This window comes from Alligator mississippiensis, chromosome 4 (assembly GCF_030867095.1).
Source record: "Alligator mississippiensis isolate rAllMis1 chromosome 4, rAllMis1, whole genome shotgun sequence".
NCBI lineage: Eukaryota > Metazoa > Chordata > Crocodylia > Alligatoridae > Alligator > Alligator mississippiensis.
Window position 1 is genome coordinate 173,109,296 of NC_081827.1, and position 12,899 is coordinate 173,122,194.

Here is a 12,899-nt window from a genome sequence, read left to right on the forward strand (position 1 = left end):
AAGATACTAGGCAAGGTTCAGCTAAATAAGCCACTTGTAAATGTTTGGAATCCACCCTTCCTTTCACAAACTTTGTTTGGCACTGTCTATGCAACTTTATTCCTCAGAAATGGATGTAAATGAAAGCCTAACTTAGCGTGTGTTAAATGCACTTAAAATGTGAGTAGTCTCATATTTTAAACAGTAAGATGCATGCTTAAATGCACTAGTAAGTTTGCTACATTATAACTTTTTTGAGCAGAGAGGATTATCTCTGGATAATATTAAGTAACCAGTTTTCAGCTGCTGGTGGAGATGATAATGTGGTCCAGCATCCCAGAATGCACATCTCCCAGCCCCTACCTCTCATTCCTGCTGTATGAGATAGTCTCTATCCACCTGCCAGAACTGTCCTGCCTGGAGTGGTACCAGCCCTACAATGATGTTGCCATCTACCCCTGGGGGGGTGTGACCCTCACCCATATGCCACCACCCTGTGCAGCTGTTGACACTTGCAAGGCTTGTAGAGGCCCACCACTTTTGATTGACTGCTCTGCTGCACATGGTGATTACCTAGCTTGGTGAATTGAATGAGTCAAGAGAATGTTCTCTTCTCACCCCAGATAGTGATATAGTCCAGCAACTTCCCATGACTCCAGTTTGAAGTCGACCTACTGGAGTCTGAGGGAAACGATCACCACCACTGCCAAGTGCACCAAATGCAGTTGATAACACCAGACAGTCTACAAGTACATTGCATCCCAGATGGCGGCTTGGGGGCACAGCATGTTTGGGACAGGGATGCTAACAAGGTCTTGGATCAGTGAGGACCCTGGTCCCCTACTGCAAGGAGTCATTTAGGATCCCTAAATGTCATTCCCCAGTACACTGCACTACACACTTGGGGCCCTCAGTAGCCTAGCAAGGGTGATAGTCACTTACCCACTGCCAGCTACTAAAACAGCTATGGAAGAGAAAAAGGATGTGGACTTGTTCCCCAGCTAGGCCCAAACTACTCTGACCAAGACCCAGATCCACACTCAGGGCATACAAGAAGAGGACAGCTCACAGAAATGGACAATGTTAAGTTTCAGCAACTCCAAGGGAAGATACCAACAGTCTATTTTTCAGGGGTCTGGAGATATGGGGTGGCTCATGATTAGCTGGTTTCTCTGGGCTCTGGGTGTGCCACAGCTCAGAAGTGGCTCAGTTTTGGTGGTGGCAGTAGGTGCAGATTGCCCCTGACTTTGCAATTTACCAGAGGGGAGAGGGTACTGTGTTCTGCATAATGCAGAGGTGAGAATTGTGTGTCATGGCACTTGTACATGGATTGATGGGCCAATTATGGTGCTCAGTGGCCTAGGTAAAGGTTCATTAATATCTGAAGTGTTAACTGGAAAGCTGATTCTCCTCCCCCCTGCCATGCTCTCATTCCACCACTCCCCCTCCCTCTGTGAAAATCCCATACACACTGGGGCATATCAGTGGGGTTTGAGGGACTGCCTCCCTGCTAGTCTGGGTTGCTACTGGATTTATGACCCAGATATCTTGTTCTTGTTCAGACCAATCACAACCTCTCCATCTGATAGGCAAATTATAGTTTCATGGTAGGTAGGGTCGGAAGGGACCTGAGCAGATCATCAAGTCCGACCCACTGCCATGGGTAGGAAAGAACGCTGGGGTCAAACGACCCCGGCTAGGTGATTTATCTAGCCTCCTTTTGAAGACCCCCAGGGTAGGAGCGAGCACCACTTCCCTTGGAAGTTGGTTCCAGATCCTAGCCGCCCTGATTGTGAAGTAGTGCCTCCTGATATCTAGACTGAATCTACTCTCAGTCAACTTATGGCCGTTATTCCTCGTTACTCCCAGTAGTGCTTGGGGGAACAGGGACTTTCTCATAGCCTGCTGGCCCCCCTTGGCCAGTTTGTAGACAGCCACCAGATCCCCTCTCAGCCTTCTCTTGTGGAGGATGAACAGGTTCAGGTCCCATAGCCTTCGCTCATAGGGCCTGCCTTGCTGCCCCCGATCATGTGAGTGGCCCTCCTCTGGACCCTCTTGATGCTGTCCACATCCCTCCTGAAGTGTGGCTCCCAGAACTGGATGCAGTGCTCCCACTGTGGCCTGACCAGTGTCACATAGAGGGGGAGGATCACCTCCTTGGACCTGCTCGTGATGCATCTGTGGATGAATGACAAGGTACGGTTAGCCTTCCTGACTGCATCCCTGCATTGGCGGCCCATGTTCGTCTAGGAGTCTCTAACGACACCAAGATCCGTTTCTGCCTCTGTGCTGACAAGAAGGGAGTTCCCCAGCCTGTAGGTCTGCTGCTGATTCTTCCCAGGTGCAGTACCTTGCATTTGTCAGTATTGAATCCCATCCTGTTCTCATCTGCCCACCCCTGTAACTTGTCTAGATCTAGTTGCAGCCTGTCCCTCTCCTCCAGTGTGCCCACTTCTCCCCACAATTTAGTGTCATCTGCAAATTTGAACAAGGTGCTTTTCACCCCCTCATCCAAGTCACTGATGAAGATGTTGAACAGTGCGGGCCCGAGGACCGAACCATGGGGGACCCCACTGCCCACATCCCTTCAGGTCAAAAAAGACCCATCCAGCACCACTCTCTCTGGGTGCGGCCCTCCAGCCAATTTGCGACCCATCTAACTGTGTAGGCATTGATGCCACAGTCACTTAATGAGAATAGGGTGAGAGACAGTGTTGAAGGCCTTCCTAAAGTCCAGAAAGACTCTGTCCACCACAACACCTGCATCCAAGGATTTTGTGACCTGGTTGTAGAAGGCCACCAGGTTGGTCTGACAGGACCTGCCTCTAATGAACCCATGTTGGTTGCCCCTAAGCATGATCTCTCCTGCTGGTCCCTTGCAGATATGCTCCTATTTTATTGATACACAGTAATAGCAGATAAGAATAATGCAGACAAGTCTGTATTTACCTGTATCAAGGTTTTTCATAGATTCATAGATGTTGGGGTCGGAAGGGACCTCAATAGATCATCGAGTCCGACCCCCAAAAGGTTCACAGAGTCAAGGTATATCTGGCCAGTATGCAAGCTTTACTCTGAGGTTCTCTCTTGAATGTCAGATGTTAGCAGGTTGGAGGCCAAGGCCCACCTGCACCCAGTGGGGTGGGTGAGATGGGCTGGTGGTGCACTCTTTCTCTATGGTGACCTCAGGTTCCCCTCTCAGGGGCCCTTTTTGTTGTTCTGAAATCCCTCCTTTTGTATTCTTTCTCTCCCTCTGACTCTTCATTTCTGGGCATCATTAACTGGTCTGCCTGTGATCATCATACTGTCCACGTTCTGTTCTGTCAGCACATTCTTTTGTTTCACAAACACATCACGTGCACACCTCCATAATTTGGTTCTTTCCGATGTCCTCCTAATTTGGTCTGTTTACCAAAACCGGAAATCCCAAGGGCTCTGCAGTGGACACTGACCTGGCACCAATGCTACAGAGTCCCTTAGCTCTGTTTGGGTACACTATTTATGTCTTCAATTTCCCTGTGTCTCTGCTGGCTTCAGACCCAGTGGGCCTTGAAGGAAACTTTGTCACAAACAGGCTTTTAGAAATCAATTAACCCTTGTGTTCCCCTTAATCATTGTTCTAATGCATATCTACTTTACCTACAAGCCAATTCCCAAAAGCAAACCTCTAAATCTGTCTGTAGATATCAGTTGGTGCCACTTTAAATACTATGCATCAGTTGCTAGGGGTGAGGTTGCTAGAGTTCCCACCCATACAGATGAGGACAAACGCCTGGGACAGCCTTTTCACATCTAAGTGTATAAGCAGAGGGGTTGCTGAGAGGGTGAAGCCCCAAGAGGAGGGGAGGTACAGACTAAAACATGGCCTCATGCTGCCCTGTATTTCTAACCCTCTTTGCCACCCCCCCCCCCCCTTGGCCTTTTCCCAACAAAAGCACTGTTGCTACTGGTGATAGCGGTCCCGTATGTTGCTCTGCAAGTGAAGACGGGTGTGGAGCCTTTTTTTTTGTCACAGGGATACAGGAGCAAGTGCATGGCAATCAAAGCTGTAGTCCTTTGGGATTCCAGGTCCCCCTTATGGCTATGGGGTCATGGTGACAGTGGGCTAGGAGCATTTGGGCAGGACAGTGATAAGGCATCATTCTTCAGGGAAGAGCTTGCAAGGAAGGATGATCCTAAGTCAGCATTTTATCAATAGCTGCTTTCACTACTAAGATGTCTTGTGAAGCTGTAACACCAACATACGAAGGTTGCCAGAACCTTGCACCTATTCCATGAAATTGCCAGCCTCAGTAGAAAGCTGGTATAACGAGCAATTTGCTGTCATGACTTTAGGGCATGTGCTGGTATGAGAGCTCACAGAAGCAGCAGGCCATCTAGTATCACCACCTGCAAGCTCAAAGAACTCTGCTCTGTTCTGATACGACATTTTTGCTAAGGAGATGTTGGCCAGAGAAGTAGTGTTCTGAGATGGGGACAGACCAGCTTTTGTGGAGAAAGAGGGACTTCACAATAGTGAGGGGGAGTTAGGGTTAAGGGGTTATGGGGGAGTGACGGGTAGCTGAGAGTAAGTACCTGAGAGGACACTTACCATGATGAAGTTCTGCTCTCATCTTGCTGTCCAATGACAGCGATCAGCAGAGCAAGAGAGCCTGTCTTAGAAATTTGCAACAATTTCAAGGTCTCTCTCTTCTGCTGCCAATGTACTGTTTGTGTACCTCTTGGTGTTTTTGAGTGGTGATTTTCAGAATTCACACACGTTATCTACCAGCTTTGGAAATACATGCTCAAGGCCTTTTTCTATTTTTTCTACTCCTCAGAAATTGCCTTGGCACAAGAGAGCTCAAGAGGCTTCAGTGCCGATGCTGCCCCAGGGTTGCAAAGGGACACCCCCACTTGGGATGTCCCTTATCCAAAATGTCAGTGAGACCCATGAGATCAAATGCAGGAGGACTTGCTGAGTCATCCATATGCTGAGCTGCCACTACTGAGAGCTGGCTTGCTGCCTACAAGTGCTGGCAGGACCAATCAGAGAAGCTGCTGAGAATGCCTTTACCTCAGCAGACTTACGATGCAGGACTGCCAGTTCCTGAAACTGGTACAGGGACACATGAGGGGCTTGGAGAGCATCCAGGAATTGGTCCTTTAGATCCCTCCATCCCTCCCACCCGCTGTGGAGTTGTGCAGGTCTTTCCTGGACAGTAGTTGTTGCTGTGTAGGAGTATGTCCAACACATGACAGTGAGGCACCAGGCATCTGTTGTCCCCTATCCTCCCCCACCTGACCAGAGGCAATGGCCAGAGACCTCATGCCAGTATGGGCTACCATGGGAACTGGCTGTCCCCCAACCCCTCCCCCCGACACACACACACCCCCCCCCAATTGTCTCCTTATCCTTGCCTGGCCAGCAGTTGTTGCCAGATGGTCAGTGGGAGTGACAGGAGGCTGGCCACTCAAGCCATGTGCACACCTCCCCCTGGCATGGCTGAATGCCAGTCGGGGAGTGGAAATCTGAGTGGTAGATATGCCAAATGCCCCAGCAGGGGTGGCCCTTCCTTGAGGTGATGGGAAATGCCACCACCTCCCAGGTATCTGCATCCCAGCAGCAGGAGCAGTGCCACTAAAAAGTACCTGAACTTTGGTAATGAGACGAGTATTGTCCCTCATGCTATTTGCCCCCAGCCTGTTCCAGAGCAAGGGGGCAAGCTTCCATTAGATGGCACACCCAGACACCCTCCCAGCCAGTTGGGAGACCTAGAGACAAGGGACTTGTGTGGACTCAAAACTGCTCCACAGCATGCTTGGCACAATTGTATATTTCACACAGTTTGCACACCATTAAGAGTGGTTTTTGTTTTAAGCACATCAGATCTGAATGTGAGAAGACTTTTTTTATATTCAAACTCTTGTCTTTTTTCCTTCAAATAAACCTTACAGAGTTCTGAAATTTGCCCCTTGTGTGCTGCCTGTCCGGTCCTCAACTTGAGTCATTTACAGTCCTCGTGAACTCCCAGTGCTGGGCCCCTTGCCCTCCCAATCCCACACAACAGGGAGCATTAAGCCCAATGGTCAGCACAAAAGATGTTAACTGAGATGTTCTGGAGGAGCAGATAACAGACCATTCAAGGTGCACCATGGCAAATGAAGGGTTTATAGCACTTAAGAGGTCCCCTGCATCCCCCTTCCATCTGTCAGAATGGTGCTGCAGACAGTAGTCAGCTAAGGCTTCTCTGAGTAGAACAACCTGCTGGCACTTCTGTTCTGGATGCTCAGTCAGGTGTGCTGCTTCAGCCTAGGCACCATCCAAAGTGTTGTGGGCTTCCTCCATCATTGGTTCCATCTGGAGGCATCTCAATTTCCTGGAAGGCTTCACCATTTGCCTCACATATATCGAGGAGGATGTAGACATGGCTGTGAAGCTGGGAAGGTTTCTCAGGTTGAGTTCAAGGTGGGCCCCTAGAGACTTCCAGCACACCTTTAGGTGCCCAAAGGTGGACTCCATGACCATCAGGCAGCTGGTCAGCCAGTGATTTGAATGCCTTCCTGGGGTTCAGCTGGCTGGTGTATGACTTCATGAGCCAGGGGAGCAGCAGGTAGGCTGGGTCCCCAGTGATCAAGGGGAGAACAATCAGCCCAATCAAATCCATGGTGGGAGTGCTGGAGAACCGCCCCCCCCCCCCCAATTCAGCAGGAAGCTGAAGTTCCTGCTTACATAGGTATTACAGTTGGCCCAACCACCTAACATTGATGTTATTAAGGTGCCCCCAGTGCTCCATGATGGCCTGGTGTTTTAACTGAAAAGAACCCCTTGTGGTTTATGTAATCTGAGGCATGGCGAGGGGGGCACATATTGGGTATGTGAGTCCTATCGATGGCTCCGCATGTAGTATTACAAGCCCATCTGTTTGAATCCAGTAATGACCTGTAGGTCCCCGAGTTGCCCCAGCACCTCAAGTTTGGCATTGTACTCTTTGGGTATGGCTGTTTCACGATTGTCCACCCAGCGTCAAACTAGTTGGTTGCAGATCAGAGGCTGTCAGTGCGCACCAACTTCCAAGTCACTCTAGTCATACGTCTCAATGGACATGGGATACTGAAGCCTGCCATCACTGCACTGGAGCTGGGGTGTCAGCTCAGCATGAACCCATAGCACTTTCTAAAGTTTTGCTCGTACCGCTCATCATTCCAGGTTTTGAGCACAAGTTGCTTCCCCCACCCTCCTCAGTCTAAGCTTAGCAGTATGGACCAGCAGTGGTGAGATGGCATCTGATAATGGGCCCACACTTCCATGGTTTGGTAAGCATCATGTAGTGCCTCCTGCAAGCAGGCCAGCATGAAGCCCATGGCAACCTCAAAAGATCCTCAAAGTAGCACCTGGCAAGGGTTGGGAGCCCACACTGCCATAGCATAGGGTGCCTGTGGATTACCTTGGCCAGGACAAGACAAGTGGCAAAATGGAGCAAATCCATTTCCAGGAAGCTGCTGGAGATCCAATCCCAGTTAGGACAGTCAGTCAAGGAGGGATTAGAGATCCTGTGTCTCGCCAAGGACAGATTGGAATTCTCCTCGTCATCGAGATAGTTGGCCAGTCAGCACTTTTCTCTGTGCTCAGCTGTTTTGGGCTGCTGTCAGAAATATGTGAAAAAGATACTCAAGGAAAGCATGCTGACATACCTGCTTACTGACCCTCTAGTGAGAGTATGTGTGCTGTGCATGTTAGAGATGGCAGGAAACATTACTGTGCAGCTGCTTATAAACCATTCCAACTTTAATACTGTGTAAGATTCCACAGATTTAACATGTACTAAGTGTCCCATGTGACAAGGTGCTTATGTGCCATCATCAGGGAACAAGTCTGGTTGAAAATAGACTAGAACAGGGGGCAACTAGATTTTGCAGTTGAAGGGGAGGGCACTTTCAGTGGAGTTTACCTCTGGCACAGGCCACTTCCAACCTGGCCTGTTTCCAGTGTGCCCCCTTATCTCTCCCTGTCCCTCTTCTTCCCATTCCCCGCCCCCCCCCAGCTTTTGGCCTATGAGCCATAGGTTACTGCACCCTGCACTAGAAGTAGAATATAGCAGTATTTTATAAACTCAGCTGCAGCCATAGTGGATTATTTCTTTTGCTTCTCTTTCTCTTTTTGGTCTTTTTTTTTCTAGCACTTTACTGCATTCTTTAGGATTACACAGTGCCCTGTTTCCCAAACGTTCACATTTACCTCTTGTACAGACTACTGAACCTTGAATGCAAATAACAAAGTGGGACGGCTTTTTGATCGGCTGTCTTTCTCAAAAGCATCTTAAAGCCATGTACAACCGATGTATGAAGTAAAGTTACACATTTTATACATTTTAACATACCTTGGCATAAAAACATTGCCATCAGAGTTGATCTAATTAGCTGGTATGTGTATTTGTTTTTTAAGTCAAATATTCCTGTTTTATTGATTACGAATACATTAAGTGACTGTTTGTTTGAAAGGTTGAGGATAAGCATCTACAGACAATGATACATGAGAGTTTGAAAGAGTTGTATTTTGGAAGTTCCTTAGCAAGGTAAAGTGGCACTCTTTAGCAAGGTTTCTGCATTAAGTAGATTGTTTGGCAAGGAGTCCATGTGCTTGGCTGTTGCAGAGACCTTTCTTTTCTTTCTTTTGATCAGGTTTGTGAGTATATTGGAAATTGTCCAAATTAAATCATTACCTTTTAAAATAATGTTTTGAGATGTCTTTGCATAGTGATGCAGTTTTAAAAAAAAGAGTATTGTGGTAATGTGTTTTTAGATAGGTACTTTTAAAAAATATGAACTTTTTTATATAAAATGAACAAACTTCTACAGCTTGCAAATGGGTGGCTTCAGTGTGACATTGCAGGCTAATTCCCAGAATAAACAGACATATTACAAACAAAGATATTTTTATTTGCTTAATTAGTCTTTCCTTAATCAGCCATGTTACACCCAACACCAAATAGATAGAGACCAAAAATCTTATGCTGAGTTTGGTGAGTAGTCAAGTTGTTGTGGAAGTGTCTACAGCAATAGAAAGGATGCATACTAATGTCTGTTATGTTATTCCTCTGTAGATGAAGAAATAACACTAGCTGCTCTGTCTTGGAGCTAATAATGTGCCATATATGCTTGAAAGTTGATAAAATGATATTTATCCTTTTTTTAAAAGCTGAGGGCTTAAACACAGGCAGAATAAAGTAAATATATTTTTTCATGCAGCTAAATAAGTTTCTGTGTTGAAGACTTGCACTCAAAAGTTTAAATTAAACTGTTATGTGATGGCTTAGAGATATTTGTTAATTTTACAACAAGGTAACCTAGTTTGTAACCTTTGTTTTATGAATTGAAAAGCCCTATAATATACAGCTTACAGAATAAAAGAAAGGATAAGGTTGTTAGGGAAAATTACTTGTCTAAATATTACCTTTTAGAAGGGTGAAATATTCTTGGCTTCCTAGTATATGTTTTGTATTAATCTCATCAGATAGAGTAATAAAGATGTGAATTGGGAATATATAGGTCTGATGGTGCTATAATGTACAGTCAAAGCTGGGTCCCGTTTTTACTGAAGACTGTAGTAGGATTTGAAACAGGGTGCTTATCATATTTACTTGAATCTAAGATGATCCTGAATTCAAAATGACACCCCCCCCCAAATAATTAGATGCTGTAAATGGGGGGGGGGGGGACCAACAAATTTGTTATAATTTTCCATGTATAGAAATCTAATTATTGGAGGATCTTCTTTAATTCATCCCCCCCACCACTGCAGGATTGCAGGCATTGGGATGGCAGGTGGTGTGGGGAGGTCAAGCAGCCTGCCCCTTGATTGTGCCTGTCTTCTGCCATTGCTGCCCCCCCTGCCCCCGGCCTGTGGTCTCTCCTGCCCCCTCCTGCCTCTGCTGTCCTCCACTTACCCCTAGCCTTTGCTTCATGCTGGCAGGCTCCATTCCTGTTCTAGCCTGGAGCACTGAGCACAGCTGCAGCCATGCACAAAGCCTACTGGCATGAAGCAAAGGTAAGAAGGGGAGGAACAGGGGCAGGCAGAGGAGCAGAGGCTTTGTGGTGGGAGGAAGATAGGGTGCAGAGGTGGTAGGCATGGGGGGCAGGCAACAGTTGAAGCTATAGCTGCAATTTGGGGTAGGGGCTGGAGCCTGTGTTCAGGGACCTAGTAGTCTACAGACATAGGTGAGGAGTGGAGGAAAAGGATGCAGCATAGTTGGCAAGTATTATGTTGGTTTAACTTTTCTTGTTTTTTTTTTTTTTTTTTCTAGTTTTGTCTCAAGTGTTAAGGTAATGGGATAAGGTGAGAAGGAAAGGCTGTTAAAGGGAGCAAAAAATGTGGGAGGCAAGACTAGAAGAGCAAGCAATATATAGAAGAGGGTGATTGAGACTAGGAACACAGGGCCTATATTCCAACATCATTTCATGTTTACGCTCTCTCCCTCAATCAGTGACCAGTTTAAGTTGGAAGTCTGACATTATAACCATGCAACATGATGCAAGAGTGCAGGGAAAGTCCCAGTTGAACTTTCCATCCTCAGCTCTGTGCTGTTGCTCCTCAGCCTATTGTAGTCAGGGAATTTCTGTGGGTGCTGATTTCATCTATCAGTAATGGCATTTTCTTTAACCTTCCCTTCAACTTTTAGAATTGTCCCCTGTACTGAATATCTGAACTATTTTTTTTTTCATATAGACTGGCATGAATTAAGGTATATAATGGTATTCTTTGTTTTTTGCTTTAATTCAAAGGCATTAACAGTTCTCTTGTCATCTACATCTTTTATGTAGTTTAACCATGTTGTCATTTTAAAAAATTTTTTAGCTTGCTACAGAAAGGATGAGCAAGTCAGCATAATATTTGCCAACATTATTGATCACTAACTGCTGATTCAGTGTTCTGTCACAGAGTTGTATGTTTATGGCCTTTCTTGATTTAAAGTGGACTGGAGTTGTCCTTTTGCTGTGAGGGAAGAAGGGTTAAGTCTTCTATTAAAAGGGAGTAGTTAGGTTTAAGGATATGAGGAATGCAGTATCTTTAGAGGTCTGAAACTTGTTTCCTACTGTATCTTGTTGAGTTGCACAGATAACTCAAGCTCCTTGGTTGGGAATACTATTTTGTACAGTTTGCCTCTAGAGATCCATGTATCAACTCTTTTTGGGAGATAGATATTACCTTCATATGCAGGAAATACTCCGGGGGGGGGGGGGGGGGGGGCATAATTTAAAAAACAAAGCAAAAAAAAAATCCTCATAAGTTTGTAAGACAGTAAATCCTCTTTTAAAATGAAGTGAAACAGCTTGATTTTATCTACTTTTTTCCATATATAACCGTAATCTGGCCTCGTTTATATTGGGTAAACAAAGAATTAAAGTGTATAACAGAGCAAGGCTTAGGATCATGTTGCTCAATGTATTATTGGTAGAAAGAGTATTTTTTTTTCCTGAAGAAACATCTACCAATATTATTAAACTATTTTCAGGTGAAGAATTTGATCAAATATAGTTTCTCTTTTGTTCTTCTCTTTAGTAAAGAAGAGGGAAGTAAAACATAGGCTAGTCTAATAGAATATTTGTTTTGATCAAACTAGCATTTTTTTAAAAAGCTTGACAGTGTCTCTTTCCCCTCTCCCTAGGACCCTGCTTACTGGGTGAATATTCACCACCTGGAGTATACAGATGGAGGGATCCTGGACCCTGATGATGTGCTGGCAGATGTTGTGGAAGACAAAGATAAGGTAGATGAAAAGCATGCATGTCAGTAACCAGGGGAGTTTAAATTCCAATATTATATTTACTTTTCTGTGTACATCAAATAACAGCATGTACTTGAGGAACAAATGTGATGTAGCAGTTTGGTACATTTTCAAATTGAGCATATCCACCTCAAAGTGCTACAGTTACTGTTTTCATTCAGTTGTATTGCAACAGCAAGAAGTGAAACAAAAGGAGTTGAAGTAGTCTTGTAAGTTTTTGATACTTGATTTAAAATGACCCTTTCACTCAAAGTTTCTATCAAACTGAGATGCTTTTTGGTAAAAGAGAGAGATGCAATTAAATACAACGTTCAACTTTATGCCATTAATACTGTTTCTAAACTTTAATGTTTCGGGATGAACACACAAGGAGCTTCTTTCTTTTGAGTTTCACAAAAAATCAATGTGCTTTGCAAGAGAACTGAAAGTCTGTGTGGGCCACTTGAGTACGTGTCTCATGGGAATTCCCAAAGCCACGGGTCTCTACCTGGGAATTCCTGAGCAGAGGGGTCATGTAGCTGCATAGAAATATCAGACATGTTGCTTAGTGATTTGGAAAGACAAGCTTCAATTGGATGAATTGACGGATAAATTATTTGCAGTTTATAGTGCGTAGTACAGTTCATAATTTCACTATATTGTATACATAAAATCTAAAATCCTGAAAGTATTAAAGTATGCTTGAAAAAAAACTAAAAATGTTGGTTTTTATTGTCCATTTAAGGAAACTTCTCATATTAAAGAAATAGCTTTTTTGCCACTACTAGCACTGATGATGAAAGAATGATCCATAGGTTGCAAACTAATTTGTACAAATATAAATGAGAGGGAAGAGGGATTCCTGTTTATTAGATGGAAATTGTTTCTTTGCACTTAGATTTGACTTGCTGCCTCTAATGATTGTCAGTTCAAAATGTTAGATTCCTTTATAATACTAAATATTTTAACAAATGCTAAAAAAACCTATACATTTTAAAAGTCTAATTATATGGGGAGTGGTAGTGAGGACTTTGGAGCATTTCATTCCAGATTAGTTGTATTTCACTGAATTAGCAATTGCAAGAAAATAGTCCATTGTATGCATTTAAAGTAGCCATCTAATGAAGTTTATAGTCTCTAAATGTTTTCCATTGTTGTGAGAGTGTGTGAGGTTGC

General features: G+C 44.8%; 1 protein-coding gene across 8 annotated transcripts in view; it reads left to right on the forward strand.

The window, feature by feature from the left end:
* PARD3B (par-3 family cell polarity regulator beta) overlaps nt 1-12,899 on the forward strand; it is a 792,385-nt gene that overhangs the window by 65,408 nt on the left and 714,078 nt on the right. For all 8 annotated transcript variants that reach the window (XM_059727094.1, XM_059727096.1, XM_059727095.1 and 5 more), the window contains exon 3: nt 11,625-11,726. In XM_059727094.1, the coding sequence (XP_059583077.1) occupies nt 11,625-11,726 (102 nt within the window). The remainder of the gene's footprint in view (nt 1-11,624; nt 11,727-12,899) is intronic.